The sequence below is a fragment of the Gopherus evgoodei genome, chromosome 7, assembly GCF_007399415.2.
Source record: "Gopherus evgoodei ecotype Sinaloan lineage chromosome 7, rGopEvg1_v1.p, whole genome shotgun sequence".
In the NCBI taxonomy this organism is placed as follows: Eukaryota; Metazoa; Chordata; order Testudines; family Testudinidae; genus Gopherus; species Gopherus evgoodei.
In genome coordinates this window covers 130,455,247-130,470,414 of record NC_044328.1, presented here as the reverse complement: position 1 = coordinate 130,470,414, position 15,168 = coordinate 130,455,247, and the positions used below count along the sequence as shown (strand labels likewise).

Below are 15,168 nucleotides of genomic sequence, written 5' to 3'. Positions count from 1 at the left end.
GATGAATGAGCTCCTTCTTGCCTGCTGAGGTAAAATATTGCTGCAGAGTTGTCTGTAAGAACAAGCAGGTTTCTCCCTCTGATATAAGGTAGAAAAGCCTAATAGGCCAGATGAATCGCTCTGAGCTCTCAGATGTTGACATGAAGAGTGAGATCCCTCAAGGACCACAGGCCCTGAGTTTGGATGGGCCCCCAGTGAGCTCCCAACCCTAGAAATGATGTATCTGAGACTAGTGTCATTGAAGGCTGAGGGTAAAGGAAGGGAATGCCCGCACAGAACAGTGAGGGATCAATCACCAACTCAATGAAATTAGAACCTGCAAAAAGCTACCATGACCAGTGTCGAGATGATGGTGATGTGGCAAGTAAACTGAGGCCAGCCATGTCTGGAGGGGCCTGAGGTGCAGCCTTGTGTTTTGCACTACATAAACATAAACAAGGCCATGTGCCCGAGGAGCTTCAGACAGCTTTGAGCTGTTGCGATAGACATCAAGATTAATCCTATCACGAGAGATTGAATAGATTGGAATCTTGACTCTGGAAGGAACACAGTCCCTATAAACTCTATCCTCTGTACAGGGTAAAGTGTAGACTTGTCTGTGCTGATCAGCAAGCCTAGGTCTTTGAAGGTTGACTGGATGAGTTGAATGCTGGATATAACCTGAGCTTTGGACCAGCCCTTGACTAGCCAGTTGTGCAGGTAAGGGTTGACCTTATCAGGAACGCTGCTACCATAGCCACACATTTTGTGAACCCCTGGGGAACTGCAGACTGGCCGAACTGGTAATGTGAGTGCTTCATATGAACCTTAGAAACTTTCTGTGCCCGTAGTATATTGACACATGTAAATAGGCATCTCTTAAATCAAGGGCAGTGTACCAGTCTCCAGAATCCAGTGAGGGATTGATGGACGCCAGGATGACCATGCAAAACTATCTTTTTGAGATAATTGTTGAGCTAAAGCAAGTCGAAAACAAGTCTGAGACTGCCCTTTGTTTTGGGGATTAGGAAATAACAGGAGAAGCCCTTCCCTCTTAAATGCTGTAGAACCTCCTCTAGGGCTCCCATGAGAAGAAGAGATTGGACATCCTGAACCAGAAGCTCCTCATGAAGAGGGACAGGGAGGGATGATGTGAAGGAGGGGCAGAAATAAACTGGAGCATGTATCCTACTTTCACTCAATGGTCCTTGGTGGTAGGGACCAAGCGCTGAGGAAATGGGTACAGTAGTTTGCAAACAGAGGACAAATGGGGTCTGGCATCCTGGAAACTAGTACAGGATCCTTGGTCATCCCATCAGGATCATCCCATCATGCTTAGCACCCCCTGGATGTCAGAGGCGGGGCAGGCTTTGATGTAGGGGCAGAAGGAGGAAGTGCTCTATGCTTTTAACCCCTACTCGGCTTTCTCTGCAGGTCCTGTAAGATAGCTGGGCAGGAATACTAGAAGGGTTGCTTCCTGGAAGGGGCTGGGGTGTACAACCCAAGGAACCTTAGGGTTGCCCTTGAGTCCTATAACCCGTGGAGTTTAGCATCAGTCTGCTCCACAAAGAGCGTGGATCCCTCATACAGCAGGTCCTGCACAGTTTGTTGGACCTCCTGTGGGGGCCCAGAGGACTGCAACGAGGAGCTCCTACACATGGCCACTGCCGAAACCATGGACCTGGCAGGTGAGTCAGCTGCACCTAGAGCAGTTTGCAGCAATGCCCTCAGCACCGATTTCCCCTCATCCACAACTGAGGAGAACTCCTGTCTAGCATCTTCTGGCAGCAGGTCTTTAAATTTTAGCATGGAATTCCATACCTTAAAGTCACACCTGCCCAAAAGTTCATGCTGGTTGGCAATCTGGAGTTGCAAACCACACCCCCGCCCCTAGTGGAATAAACTTTTCTACCAAAGAGGTCCGGAGTTTTTTGTTGTTGTTGTGTATTTTGAGTTTGTGGTTGCACTCTGACTATCTCGCTCTAATTGGCGGCATATACTACCAGACACTGGGGGATGGTGAGGATGGGAGAAAGGAATTCATAACTCTGGGAGGGCACACAAAATTTGCACTCAGCCTTTTAGAAGTGGGGGCAAGTGATGCAGGGGTCCATAATGGCCTTAATGGGGTCCATAATGGCCTCATTGACAGGTGTAGTCAATCTAGAAGGACCTGATGTGGCCAAAATGTCAATCAGACAGCGTGAGGATTGTTTTACTTCCTCTACCTGTATGTCCAGGCTTAAGGCAACCCTCTTTAACAATTCCTAGTGTGCCTTATAGTTATCCGAGGGAGACAAAATGCCCTCTGCTGAGACTGCCTCACCAGGGGACGAGGAAGAGGAGGCCAGCACTGGCAGGGATTGCTCTTCCTCCATTTCTTGACCTGCAGGATCTTGCTGATTTAGCTTTTAATGTCTGGTACCGGAGTCGGGAATGGGTGCTGCCTGGTGGGTAGATGCAATATTTCTCTCTGAGGCCACAAAGTAGGAATGCCTGGAATATGATATGGAAACTGAGAGAAAGCCGCACAGATTCCAAAAAGGCTATTGGACAGGCATAGGCCCCTAGTGACCTCCTGGCCAAGTACTCGATGGTACTCCTGGGGAGGGGTCTGTGATAGGGTAGTAGTGCCTTGAGGAGGGATAGTGAGAGTGGCTCTGATGATGGGAGACACAGGACCCAATCTCTGACTTGGAGGAAGACTACTCTCCTTCTGCTGACCACAAAGGTGCTCTTCCAAATGGTGCCAGTGACTAGTGTCAAGGTGGAGAAGCATGCAGAGTGGTGAGCTTGGCAGGTTTCCCCTTTAATGGTATTGAAGGGCAAGCTGTCAGAGGTACATGGGCTGGTACAGCTAGTTCCCCCACATCTGGCAGCACTTATAGTGCCGAATCTTGAACTGCCAGTGATACTGGCACCCACAGGGCTAGAAGATCTCAGGCGCTGCAAATGCCTCCAGCCTGGTCAATAATGATCTGGAAAAATGGGTAAACAGTGAGGTGGCAAAATTTGCAGATAATACAGTATCTCCATACAGAAGATAGAGTTTATAGGATAATACAAAACTTCTCAAGATAGTTAGGTCCAAAGTAGATTGCGAAGAGCTACAAAAGGATCTCTCAAAACTGGGTGACTGGGCAACAAAATGGCACGTGAGTTTATAGGGGCTGTGTTCCTTTCAGAGTCAAGATTCCAATCTATTCAATCTCTCGTGACAGACATCAAGACTGATCCTATCACAACACTATCACAATGTTGATAAATGCAAAGTAATGCACATTGGAAAACATAATCCCAACTATACATATAAAATGATGGGGTCTAAATTAGCTGTTCCACTCAAGAGAGAGATCTTGGAGTCATTGAGTGGATGTTTTCAGAGAACTATCCACAATGTGCAGCAGCAATCAAAAAAGCGAACAGAATGTTGGGACTCATTAAGAAAGGGATAGATAATAAGACAGAAAATATCATATTGCCTCTATATAAATCCATGGTACTCTCATATCTTGAATACTGTGTGCAGATGTGGTTGTCCCATCTCAAAAAAGATATACTGGAATTGGAAAAAGTTCAGAAAAGGGCAACAAAAAAGATTAGGGGTATGGAACTGCTTCCATATGAGGAGTGATTAATAAGACTGGGACTTTTCATCTTTGAAAAGAGATGACTAAGGGGGGATACAAAAGAAGATTATAAAATCATGACTGGTGTGGAGAAAGTAAATAAGGGAGTATTATTTACTCCTTTTCATAACACAAGAAGTAGGGGTCACCCAATGAAATTAATAGGCAGCAGTTTAAAACAAACAAAAGGAAGCATTTCTTCACACAACACACAGTCAACCTGTGGAACTCTTTGCCAGAGGATGTTGTGAATGTCAAGACTATAAAAGGGTTAAAAAAAGAACTGGATACATTCATGGAGGATTGGTCCATCAATGGCTGTTAGTCAGGATGGGCAGGGATGGTGCCCCTAGCCCAGGAGTGGGCAAACTTTTTGGCCTGAGGACCACATCTGGGTATGGAAATTGTATGGCAGGCCATGAATGCTCACAAAATTGGGGGTAGGGGTGCAGGAGGGCATGAGGGCTCCGGCTAGGAGTGCAGGCGCTGGAGTGGGGCTGGGGATGAGGAGTTGGGGTGCAGAAGGGTGCTCCGAGCTGGGACCAAGGGGTTTGGAGGGCAGGAGGGGGAGCAGGGCTGGAGCAGGGGGTTGGGGCACAGGAGGGAGTCGGGGGCAGGCTCCGGGCAGCGCTTACCTCAAGCAGCTCCCAGAAATAGCAGCATGTCCACCCTATGGCTCCTATGCGGAGGCACAGCCAGGTGACTCTGTGCATTGCCCTGTGCACAGCCGTCAACCCTGCACCTCCCATTGGCTGCAGTTCTCACCCAATGGGAGCTGCAGGGGTGGCACTTGGGGTGGAGGCAGCATGTGGAGCCCCCTGGCTGCCCCTGTGCATAGGAGCCGGAGTGGGGAAGTGCTGCTGCTTCCAGGAGCCATGCGGAATGAGACAAGACCCTGTCTCCACTCTCCAGCTAGAGTGCCGGAGCAGTGCAAGCCCCAGACTCCGCTTCCTGGTGGGAGCTTGAGGGCTGGATTAAAACATCTGGAGGGCTGGATGTGGCCCCTGGGCCGCAGTTTGCCCACCTCTGCCCTAAACTCTGTTTGCCAGAAGCTGGGAATGAGCGACAGGGAATAGATCACTTGATGATTACCTGTTCATTTCCCCGGGGCACCTGGCATGGGCCACTGTTGGCAGACAGGATACTGGGCTAGATGGATCTTTGGTCAGACCCAGTCTGGCCATTCTTATATTCTTATGTACCTGCCTAGGTTCCGCTGTCAACGGTGCCAGCTTCTGTGGTACCAAAGCAAAGGAGTGCTTTGACTAAGACTGCACTCTGCCCTTAACCCCATGCCTAGCAGACTTAGATACTGGGGATCTTCCCCTCTTGGCAGTTGGTTTCTTAGGCCTCTTCTCAGGCACTCTGGATGGTGAGTGGTGTTGAGATTCAGGCACACTAGGAGGCGCACTCCTTACTGATCCTGCAGCACTTGGTGCTGAGTCCCACCAACCTGGCTCAGATGGAGGTCACAAGGCCAGCTCCATGAGTAGAAACTTTAGCTTGGCTTCATGATCTCTCTTTGTGTGAGACTTAAAATCCCTGCAAGTTTGGCAATGCTTCCCTATATGAGCTTCCCCAAGGCACTTTAAGCAACTTGAGTGGGGGTCGCCCGCGGGCATAGGCTTATTGCAGGAAATTCAGGGCTTGAAGCCCTGTGAGCAAGACATCCCTCAGCACTAGGAATCGACAGAAACCCTCAGGTGGGGTAACAGCTAACTAATTATACAGAAACACTGATACCTGTAATAACACACTTCCAGCATCTGCCAGTTGCCAGATGCTGGGACTGGACCACAGGAGATGGATCAACTGTTCTGTTCATTCTCTTTGAAGCATCTGGGATGGGCCACTGTTGGCAGACAGGGTACTGTCTGACCCATATGGCCATTCTTACATTCTTAACAGACTCTTTACAATACAATACATGAGTACCCTGTCTACTGAGAGCACTTGAAAGGAAGATGAACAGTTGCAGTTCCCTCTCAGTTCCTCCTTACCACCCAGGGACTGTCATGGCTGGTAAGGAGGAACTGAGGGGGCTCGGGGCCAGCTGAGCCCTTTATACTGGTGCATGGCAGCAAAGGGTTTTCAAGCTGCCCTGACAGGTACCACTGAGAGGAAAATTTCCAGTGACTGTGTATGTTGACACCAAGAGTGGAATGCACATGTGCAATCACTTGAACAAGAAACTGTACAAACATTTAGGATGATGTGAGCCCTACCCCAAAGAGCTTACAGTCTTTTGAATTAATTTTGAATTGTTAATACTTCCCCAAAGGTAGTACAATGCTAGCTGAGAAATTCCAAGAGTCAGACTCACATCCTGAGAGTTCTGCTGGGAGCTTTTTTGTTGTCTTGACTGTGCACTGCATTCCAGGGGCACTGGTGCTGACTGTGAGTTCTCTGGACAGAACTGGGAACCAAAGAGGAACTGAGAGTCACTGAGGCTGGAATAATCACTAGGAGCACTGCTCCGACTGGATGATTTATTAGTCCTGAAATAATGTAGAGCAGAAAGGGAATGAACTTCAAGCAAAAATCATGACTAAGTAATGAAATAGCAAACTATTTTAGATAATACTGTAAGCCAGTTAACCTTCAGACTTTGTGTTACAGAAAGGAAGGAAGGATAGTTCTGTGATTAGGGCACTTGCATGGGACTTGAGAGACCCAAGTACAATTTCCTGCTCTGCCACAGATTTCCTTTGTGATCCTGGGCAAGTCATTTAGCCTCTCTGTGCCTTGACTGTGTTTCATCTGTAAAATGGAAATAACAGCAAAGAGTCCTGTGGCACCTTATAGACTAACAGACGTATTGGAGCATGAGCTTTCATGGGTGAATACCCACTTCGTCGGATGCATGCGATGAAGTGGGTATTCACCCACAAAAGCCCATGCTCCAATATGTCTGTTAGTTTATAAGGTGCCACAGGACTCTTTGCTGCTTTTACAGATCCAGACTAACATGGCTACCCCCCTGATACATGGAAATAACAGTAATTCTCTATCTCATAAGGAGTGTTGCAAGAATAAATACGTAAAAAAACAGGAGGCGGAGTCTATGGTAATGATATCATACAAAAATCGAGATTAGCATGCATAAGAACAACATGGCTGTATTGCTGTATGGCTCTCCAACATTTTCATTCTGCAGTCCACTTCAGAAAATAGCCATTCAGGGTAACACCTGTTCTACCAACCACCCAATCCTGTATAGTTGATTATTAAACACATCCTAATGGACTACCGTCAGTCCGGGACCTACAAACCAGTTGGAGAGTCACTCTCTTGTTTCCGGCTAAAAGCTGACACACATTAATTGTTTACATTTACCCTGAATGAAGGATGGCTCTTATGCCCACCAGCTTCACAGACACTTTACCCAACACCCAGCATACCAAAAGCATAATTCCATAGTCCCACACATTCTCCAGAAAACCTCATTCAGCCTCAAGTTGTGGACACTGATGCTATAAAGGTGCCAGATAAGTACCTGGAGTAATAGACTTTTCCACACCTCCCTTTCCTTGGTCTTGCAATGGGGACACCCTTTTCAGGGGAATCCCCGAGGCAACCACTGGTTAGGGAAACACTGTCAGTGAGGTTTCAAGGGAAGCACCTTGCCAGGGAGTGGGAAGGAGCTGCTAAGAACACAAGGCTGGCATGAAGGGACAGGGCCTCCACACAGATGGAATTGGCCTCTTGTTGTTCTCCTATGGGAATTACAGGGTTTGAAGGTGGTTCCTGCAGGCTGCTTCCATGGGGAATGACAGACCCTGTTCTACATTTCTGATGTAAAAATTTAAGAAAAATCTCCACAAGGAGAATCTTGAAATTTCGTTCTCCTTTTCTCACTCCTGTAGATTTTCCTGCAGGCAAGGCTAGATAGATGGGGGACAAGTGGGCTATTTCAGACAGCATTAAATATTACATAGTTAGATCAGATGCAATCAGGGCCGAAACTCCACTACAGCTAGTCCTAAGCCTGGTTGAAAGAGGAGGGGTGTTGGAAGCCAGCCATAAAACTTTGCCAAAGAAACCCGTAAAATGAGTTCTTGATGCACCCTCTATGAAAACTAGGGCATTCTTCAGAAACAAAGTATAGCATCCTCATCTGAGTGTGACTGCATCTTTCTGGACAGATGCGGTCAAAGAAAAAAGTTCAGAAAGTAGGAATATAGAGACATGAACTGGAGAAAGTGCAGAACTGGCTTAGATGTTGATGAAAAGGAAAATGAAGATTGCCTGCATCCAAGAATCCAAATGGAAGGTAGCAAAGGCAAGAGATAAAGAGCAGGCTATAAGCTACTGTACTATGGTACTCTGAATAAGAGAAATTGAGTTGGTCTAGTTTTACACAAAGTGATGAGGGAATGTGTAGTGGTTGTGGATAAGACAAGTGACAGGATAATTTTGGTGAAAATGGCCCCCTAAATATTATATGTGCATAAGAATCCCAAGTGGGATGTAATGAACAAGAAAAAGAGGATTTCTGGGGAGAAATGGACACCATTGTACAGAATGTGAGAAAGAAAAAATCATAATTGGAGCCATAATTGGGTGTATGGGGTGTCCAGGGAGGGGTAGTACCTCTGATGGGGGGACTTGTCGTACCTCTTCGGGGGTGGTCCGTCCACTTTGGTCCCCACCTGTCACTCAGCTCTCACTTGTGGCTCCAAGGAGCTGCAGCACGTGCAGTGGCCACACCCCGGGCAACGGCTTCGACAGGCCAGCTAAACCAGGTGAGTGTAACTGATGGGACTCAAACCCTCAGTGAATTAGGGATATGCCTACCCTGCATGCAATGTCAGCTCCGGCGGACTGGGTGAAAGAGATCACTAAGATCCAATGGCCAAGAAGGCGGTTCTGCAATGCTTTGTGGACAGTGAAGGGCTTGACAAGGCATGAAAGACGTCAAGGCCATCCACTGCAACCAAAGAAGTTATCAGTCGTGACGATTTTTCGTACCATTGGTGTCTGGCTTCCAAGGTCGAGAGAGTGGGATTGCTCCCGTGCAACGGCTCTACCACTTAAAAAGCTTTCACACACAGGTCCTGTGCAAATCATCAAACATCATCATCATACCACCCAAGTCCTGCAGTGAGGGGGGAGGGGCAAAGCGACAGGTGGAGGTTACCACTGGGAGTCGTAGTCCCAATCCTGCACGCAGGCGGCCTGCGGATAGGTGGTCGTCCAGCTCTGTACCTGGGGCAGCAGAGTTGCCCAGCAACATCCCAAGTGTCTGAGCAGCCCTCTTCAGGATAGCACTGCTCACCCTAGTAAGGGAGGGGCCTAGAAAAGGTGGCCTAAAAATTGCCTGCCCTAGAACAACTGGCCAGCAAGCTGTGGCTGGCAGTTTAACCCAACCTGTGGCCAAAACCAAAAGAAAAATTTGTGGAAACTTACCACTGGTGTATGGAATGTTCGTACCCTCATGGATCGAGAAGCTGTTGCAAGACCTGAGAGAAGGACAGCTCTCATTGCTCGAGAACTAGCCCGCTACAACATCGATACAGAGGCATTAAGTGAAACAAGAATGCCTGGGGAAGGTTCCTTGAGCAAACCAGGAAGCGGTTACACCTTCTTCTGGAAGGGTAAGACTGAGATAGAGGACAGAATACAGGGAGTTGGTCTGGCAATAAAAACCTCATTGATGCATCAACTCCCAGACCTTCCAGTGGGTATCAATGAAAGATTGCTGAAACTACGCTTCCCACTAAATGCCAAACATCATGCCACCATCATCAGTGCATATGCACCCACTCGAACATGCTCTGACAACTCAAAGGAACAATACTATGAAGATCTCAACAGACTGATCAAGGCCACACCTGTAACAGACAAACTACTCCTACTTGGAGATTTCAATGCCCGAGTCGGGGCTGACAGCAAGAACTGGAAAGGAGTAACCGGGCCACATGGTGTAGGTAAAATGAACAGCAATGGACTACTCCTTTTGAGCCTTTGTTCTGAAAATGACCTGACCATTACCAACACTCTGTTCTGACAAGCAGACAAATATAAAACGACATGGATGCACCCTAGGTCCAAACAGTGGCATCTGATAGATTATGCCATTGTCGGCAGGCGAGACATCCGAGACGTAATGATCACCAGAGTAATGCAAGGCGCAGATGCTGGACAGATCACAGATTAGTCAGGATGTCTCTTCAACTTCACATCGCTCCCTCTCAGCACAAATGCCCTAAGCATGTGCGACCTGCTTTCAACATAGCCAAACTGAAGGATGCTCAGTGTTTCAACAATTTCCAGAGGAGTCTTGATGACAAACTGACATCCCACGGACAATTGATCGGTACTGTAACCGAGAAGTGGGACCAGTTCAAGCAGATAGTGACTGACACAGCAATAACATCTCTTGGACCAAAGAAAAGAGCACATCAGGATTGGTTTTGATGAGAACCAAGAAGAAATATGCTCAGCACTGGAAGTAAAGAGAAAAGCCTTTATCAAATGGCAGAATGATCCCTTCAAGTACCTTCAGAGCAATACACAGAAAGACCTCCATCAGATACAAGACAACTGGTGGGAGAGCAAAGCCAAAGAAATTGAGCACTATGCTGAGACCCACAACTCAAAGATGTTCTTCAGTGCTATTAAGACTGTTTATGGACCTTCTAAACCAAGGACCACCCCATTGCTCTCATCAGACAACACAACACTGATTAAAGATAAAGAAGGCATCAACGAAAGATGGTGAGAACACTTTAGCAACCTTCTCAATAGACCATCAACCGTGAATAATAATGTCCTCAATGAAATTCCACAACAACCTGCTCTGACAGATCTTGATTTTCCGCCCACTATAGATGAGATTAAGAAAGCTGTTAGCCAGATGAGTTCAGGAAAAGCTCCTGGAAAAGACGGGATACCAGCAGAGATATACAAAGTAGCAGGTCCAGCAGCATTAGCAGCGTTCCACAGCGTGATCATCAGCATCTGGGAGGATGAAAACATACCACAGGACCTCCGTAACGCTACTATTGTCTCTCTTTTCAAGAATAAAGGCAGCAAAGCAGAATGTGGAAACTATATAGGCATATCCCTCCTCTCCGTTGGTGGAAAGATCATCGCCCACATCATCTTGAACCGCCTAATAGTCAGTATTTCCGAGAAAAATCTACCTGAAAGTCAATGTGGTTTCCGACCTGGCTGGAGCACAGTCGACATGGTGTTTGCTGTCAGACAAATACAAGAGAAGTGCATTGAACAGAATATGCACCTGTATGCTGTCTTCATAGATCTGACAAAGGCGTTTGATATCATCAACAGGGAAGCCCTTTGGACCATTCTAACATGACTTGGCTGCCCAAGAAAATTTGTCCAGATTATAAGCCTTTTTCATGACAGCATGACAGGTGAAGTGTTGTCTGATGGAGCCACATCAGCCCCCTTCAACATCACCCATGTCGTGAAACAAGGATGTGTTCTCGCTCCTGTCCTATTTAACCTGTTTTTTCCATGCGTCCTTTACCATGCAATGAAACATCTGGACCAAGGTATATACTTGAAATACCAGCACGATAGTTCACTTTTTGACCTCCGTCGCCTGAATGCAAAGACTAAGACAGTGCAGAAACTCCTTCTTGAGGCACTCTTTGCCGATGACTGTGCCCTCATGGCTCACACTGAAAATGATCTTCAGCATATTGTCAACAAGTTTGCTGAGGCCTCACAACTCTTTGGACTAACTATCAGCCTCGGAAAGACAGAAGTTCTTCATCAACCTGCACCTGGATCAAATGCTTCTGTCTCGAGTATCTCCATTGATGGCACTCATCTTAAAGTAGTGGAGAACTTTAAATACCTGGGTAGTGTCATATCCAGTGATGGATCACTGGATAATGAGATCAACACACGAATATCCAAAGCAAGTGAGGCACTTGGCTGTCTGTGTGTCAAAGTTTTTAAACCACCATGTAGAAGTCCGCTGTTGGGAGAGGGAGTTCACCCCTCTCTGGGGCGGCTGGGAGCCAGGCCACCTCATTACCTGGGGTGACAACAACAGTTCTGGGCACAGAGCCTCAGGCAGGGGCTGAGCAAGCAGTTCAGTTTACAGAAGGTAAGAGGCCCAGGCTTCTGGGCCTTAGCGTTGGGGCAAGGGGGAGAATGCCACCCGTGAGTGGGGTGGCAGGGGGGACGCAGGCCCACCCACTCCTCTGCGTCCCAGCCCGGGGCCCTAACAGCGGCAGGCAACCTGCTGCTGTGTTAGTGGGGATCCTGGCTGCAACAGACTGACATTGGCTCTGGTTCTGCTACAGCCAGACTAGGGTCGGCTGCCCCCGGGCTACTTCCAGACTCCCCCTCGGGGCTTACCTGGATCCTGGAGTCGTCCTCCGCAGGGTCCAGGTGCATGGGTTCGTCCCAGTCGGTGCTGGAGGGTAGGTCTGGCAGCTCCTTGGGGTAGCGAGCACGGGGAAGCTCCGGCAGCTCCTCTGGATAACGAGCACGGGGGAGCTCCAGCAGCACCTCCGGATAATGAGCACGGGGGAGCTCCGGCAGCTCCTCTGGGTAGCGAGAACGGGGAAGTTCAGGTCACTCTGGGCGGCTACCCTGGGTTGCAGGAGTCTCCCAGTCCCGAGCTCCCGGAGGGCCGTCCGCTCACTCCGGCCGCTGGGTCCTCGCTGAGCTCGGAGGGCCCGCCCTTATACTTTCAGGTTGGCGGTTGACCCCCTTTATAGTTCCGGGTTGGTGCTTGACCCTTTGCGGGGCAGGCTCAGAGCTCTGTAGCTCCGCCCAGTCCAGCCTCCAGCTGGGCTCTTCATCCTCCAGGGCGGCTGGGAGCCAGGCCGCCTCACTACACACCACAACATCCGGATGTCAACAAAACTGCTTGTGTACAGAGCTGTTGTTCTCTCATCTCTTTTGTACGGGTGCGAAACATGGACACTATTTAGGTGTCACATCAAGCAGCTTGAAGCATTCCACGTGCACTGCCTCCATAACATCATGAAGATCCGCTGGCAAGACAAAGTGCCCAAACTTGAGGTCCTCAAGACAGCTCAGATGACAAGCATCGAAATGATGATCATGAAGTCACAGCTACGTTGGACTGGTCATGTCAGCCACGTGGATGCCAACAGAATCCCCCGCCAGCTTCTGTATGGTGAGCTCTCCCAGGGCATCCGGCATATAGGTTGTCCACGGAAACGTTACAAGGACACCATCAAAGCCAATCTGCAGTACAGCAGTATCAAACCTAGGGACCTTGAGGACACTGCCAGCGACAGAACACGGTGGCGTGCAACAGTTAGAAATACCTGCATTGCCTTTGAGGAAGACTGCTGCCAGCATCTACAAGAGGCACGCGAACAACGTCACAGAGCATCAGCAGCGCACAACCCACTGACCGCGAACTTCCCATGCACCATCTGCAGCCAAATGTGCACCTCTAGAATTGGCTTGTACAGTCATCAGAGGGCACACCATGAGACCAACAACAGATGATCTGCACAGATTTGTCATTATCGGATCGATGGACTACCAAGAGAGAATTGGAGCCAACCTTAATGGTCACATGGGGAAAGATGACAAATACTTCCAGATAAACCAAGCTGAGCTGAAGAACATCAGAAACTGAAGGGTCATACCAGTGGAAAGTTATGCAACTCAACATAGAATGCTGGTTCTTGACTGTGGATACATATTCTACATAGGAAGAAAACCGTCCAGTAGAGAAAACCTAGTCGTAAAAGCGCAATGAAGTTAGCAAGGAGATTACAACAGAATTGTTGCAGAAAAACTCTTTAGAAGGATTAAGAAATGTTACAAATCAATGACAGAATCATACTGAAAGCAACATTCAAGAATGTGCAACGAACTTGCTTGGTAAAAAATAAAAACAAAAAAACCAGAGCCTTTTCCTCCAGTGAGATCTGGTGGTGGAATGAGAAAGTACGAGAGGCTGTGAAGGAAAAGACAAGGTGTTTTAAACTTCGGCACTCAACACTCCAACAGCAGTATTTTCAAGACTGTAAAAAAGAGCCAAAAAGCTAGAGGTGGAAGCCACTAAGGCTAAAGCTATGGAAGGCTTTTATGCCTCTCTTAAAATGAAGAACAATAAAGAAATAGACAGACTGGCAAAGACCCATGATAAGAGAACTAATGACATTGATCTCACCAAAGTCACTAAAGATTAAAGTGGAAATACATTAATCAATGAGATCCAGATTAAGGAAAGATGGAGAAATTATTTTGAAAGATTTATGAATGGAGAGAATCCAAGAGAACCATGCTGTAGGATAAAACCAAACCAGAGTCTGGTGGCATCTGTTCTAGAAGTTGCAGAAGCATTGGGCAATGTGAAAAATAAAAAACCTCTTGGCCTTGATGGCACACCAGTAGAAATATGAAAGTGCCTGGGGCATGTAGGCATGACTATTGTAGATTGCCACGTACTTTTAGGGGCGAAAGAAAAATGCAGACCTGTTATTTACCAGGCTGCACATGGCAACAGACTGTATAGGTAAGGGATGCAAGGAGGATATGGGTCACGATGCAAACTGCAGGCACGCACACAACTAAAATTAATTAATTTAAAGTTTTATTGGGGATAGTTACAAGGGGTAGGGGAGCAGCATATGATTAGCTAATAGGGTTAATGGAACTTAAAACATACAATGGCTAAAGTATTTACTATCAAACAATATTTATAAACAAAGATGCAGTAAACAATATTTATAAACACGGATGCAGCATTTAGTAATAACCAATACTTACTAATACAAACCAACTCATAACGACCGGCAAACGTAGAAACTCTGCTTAAAACACGTGAGCTGAGAGAGGCTTTGAGGTGATCAGGCTCGGTTACGGGTGTGCACAAGGTACACAGGATTCGTTTTTCTTTCTCCTCTTCTGCCTGCACATGGCAGACCAGCCTAAAATACCCACTATGACATCACAGAAGTGTCATAGGGGACAGGGCCCAAAAACTGTGTGTGTTCGTTTCTGATTGGTACAAGCAAAGTTTACACCAAGTAGGGGAGCAGGTGCCTGAAAGTCTGGCTTCGCCCCCAAAAGGTGAGGAAATGCATATAGTTCAGAATGCGTTTAACACTGAATGACAAAGGAAGAGGCCAGGGCAATACCGGTATGGGCAAGTTTTAGGACGCAGACAGGAACTTATCTTAACAACTATATTGACACAACTGTTTAATATCATCATGAGGACTGAGAAGATGCCTGATACCTGGAAAAAGAATACATTAGTACCAATCTTTAAGAGAAAAGAAGGCATAGAAAAAGACTGCAGTAACTCCCGTGGCATTAAACTCATGAGCCATGTGATGAAGATATGAGAAAAAGTTATTGATAAGAGTAAGAGACTACGAAGAGAAGTAAAGGTCAGTGACAATCAGTTTGTATTTGTGACAGACAAGTCAATAATGGATGCAATCCATAATGGATGCAATCCATAATGGATGCAATAGCTTGTACACAAACATAAATAAAAGAAGAAAATCCTGCACATAGTATTCATCAAAGTTGAGAAGGCTTATGATCACGTTCTGAGAACAGTCATCTGGTTTTATAT

The 15,168-nt window shown here is 47.2% G+C and overlaps 1 protein-coding gene across 3 annotated transcripts in view; it reads right to left on the bottom strand.

The window, feature by feature from the left end:
• The window catches only part of CCDC36 (coiled-coil domain containing 36), a 71,290-nt gene that overhangs the window by 21,248 nt on the left and 34,874 nt on the right, over window positions 1–15,168 (bottom strand). For all 3 annotated transcript variants that reach the window (XM_030569753.1, XM_030569752.1, XM_030569754.1), the window contains exon 3: window positions 5,932–6,106. In XM_030569753.1, coding sequence (XP_030425613.1) covers window positions 5,932–6,106 — 175 coding nt within the window. The remainder of the gene's footprint in view (window positions 1–5,931; window positions 6,107–15,168) is intronic.